Source organism: Panicum virgatum, chromosome 5N (assembly GCF_016808335.1).
Source record: "Panicum virgatum strain AP13 chromosome 5N, P.virgatum_v5, whole genome shotgun sequence".
NCBI lineage: Eukaryota > Viridiplantae > Streptophyta > Magnoliopsida > Poales > Poaceae > Panicum > Panicum virgatum.
The window spans coordinates 28,175,778-28,177,488 of NC_053149.1; the positions used below are offsets into that span (position 1 = coordinate 28,175,778).

At 36.2% G+C, this 1,711-nt stretch overlaps 1 protein-coding gene across 1 annotated transcript; it reads left to right on the forward strand.

Annotated features, from left to right (window-relative positions):
• The first annotated feature begins 499 nt into the window (after nt 1–499).
• On the forward strand, nt 500–1,494 carry LOC120673359 (protein RGF1 INDUCIBLE TRANSCRIPTION FACTOR 1-like). Its single transcript, XM_039954164.1, has 3 exons — nt 500–688; nt 956–1,189; nt 1,282–1,494. The coding sequence occupies exons 1-3, from the start codon at nt 500–502 to the stop codon at nt 1,492–1,494; spliced, it is 636 nt and encodes a 211-aa protein (XP_039810098.1).
• The last annotated feature ends 217 nt before the right edge of the window (nt 1,495–1,711 follow it).

Below are 1,711 nucleotides of genomic sequence, written 5' to 3' on the forward strand. Positions count from 1 at the left end.
GTGGTTTTACATAAAAAGTGCAATTTTGATTTTGTTCCACTATTTATTACCCGACATTTCAGTTCCTAGTGTTAGAATGTATGCAAAAAACTATTTGTTGTGCCAGTTGTTTTTTCTATAGTTCCTAACCATCAATTCAGTTCTTTGTGCCGCAAATTATTGCAAACTTCTTATAACGGTGACGGTTTAACAGGAAAGATGCATCTACTGCTCATTATTTTTCACTAAGATTTTTAGCCGACAGTTCAGTTTCCTAGCATCACAAAATATGCGAAATTTCTTACTTTGTAAATGGTTTTACGTAAAAAAGTGTTTGTATGCATTACTTACCCTGTAAGTTTTAGCCGACATTTCAGTTACTAGCGGCGTATATTATGCAAAACTTCTTTACTGTTCTTGCGGATTTACTGGAAAGGTGTAAGTACTTCCCATAGTCATTTCTCTATAAATATAGCCAATCCATTCAATTACAAGAGCAGAACAGACTATTGCCTTTACAATGAAAAAAAAGATGGTGCCTCCATGGCTAGAGCTACTACTTGCAACACAGTTCTTTACCACTTGTGCAAACCATCTTCTTGCCAGTCGTAATGAATGTAACCTATTTTGCATCCAGTGTGAGGCACCACCAGCTGCTTTCTGTTACTATTGCCGTTCAAGTGATCACTCCACTCATCGTGTAATCCAGGTACAAAATGTGTAATTATACCGTCAATAGTATGTTATAAAATTCCACATAAGGCATGCATATTCCATACAACTAAAATTTTTATGATTTGGATGTGTATTCTACTGTTGTTTCTTAGTTCACATCACAATCAAAACACAAGCATAAAACCTTACGTAAACATAAATTTGGACGTTCATTAATGAACTTTGTTTATATTCCTTGGATATTGTGAATAAGCACATATATAAGATAGCAGATTTAAATTTTCCATATTGGGTATTTCAGATAAGGCGATCATCCTACCATGATGTTGTGAGGGTTTCAGAAATTGAGGACATTCTCGATATTAGTGATGTGCAAACATACATAATCAATAGTGCAAGGGTTGTGTTCTTGAATGAGCGGCCGCAACAACGTAACTGTGGTGTCACTAAGACAACTTCATCTTCAACACATAACTGTGAGATATGTGGCCGTGCTCTACTTGATGCATTCCGCTTCTGCTCTCTTGGCTGCAATGTAAGTGATCAAACATCAGCTAAAGATTAAGTAAAAATAAGAAATAATTTTCATTATCAGTTTCACATATTTTAAATCCTAAATTTCTACAGCTCAGAGGCACACAAAATGATATGAATGTGGCAGCTATGGTTGAAAGCGGCCCTCAATGTTGCAGAGAGGCGGATGTCCATAAGAGTGATGCTGGTTCAACTACCACTAGTGACAAAGATAGCTGCAACGAGAACAATGAAGAAGAACCACCACCAAAAAAGATTGCTCGTCACAGACGCAAGGGAACTCCCCAACGTGCTCCATTCTTCTAATGCAAGCTCATGACTGTATCCATTTTACTTTAAGGCAATAAGATAATGAGCGAAGATTTGTCATGGTTGGAATGATTGAAGGAATACATAAATAAAAGGACCCCCAATCTATTTAGGGTACTTTTCTCCATTTTGGAAGCCTTTCATAAACAATTCAGTAGACCATGTCATCAACAAATTCTTTTGACATTCAATCGCTCAAAAATATTTGTAAAAT

Coding starts and splice junctions, on each gene's coding strand:
- LOC120673359 (XM_039954164.1), top strand. CDS start 500: ATGAAAAAAAAGATGGTGCCTCCATGGCTAGAGCTACTACTTGCAACA. Junction 689..955: donor CCACTCATCGTGTAATCCAG/GTACAAAATGTG, acceptor TGGGTATTTCAG/ATAAGGCGATCATCCTACCA. Junction 1,190..1,281: donor TCTGCTCTCTTGGCTGCAAT/GTAAGTGATCAA, acceptor AAATTTCTACAG/CTCAGAGGCACACAAAATGA.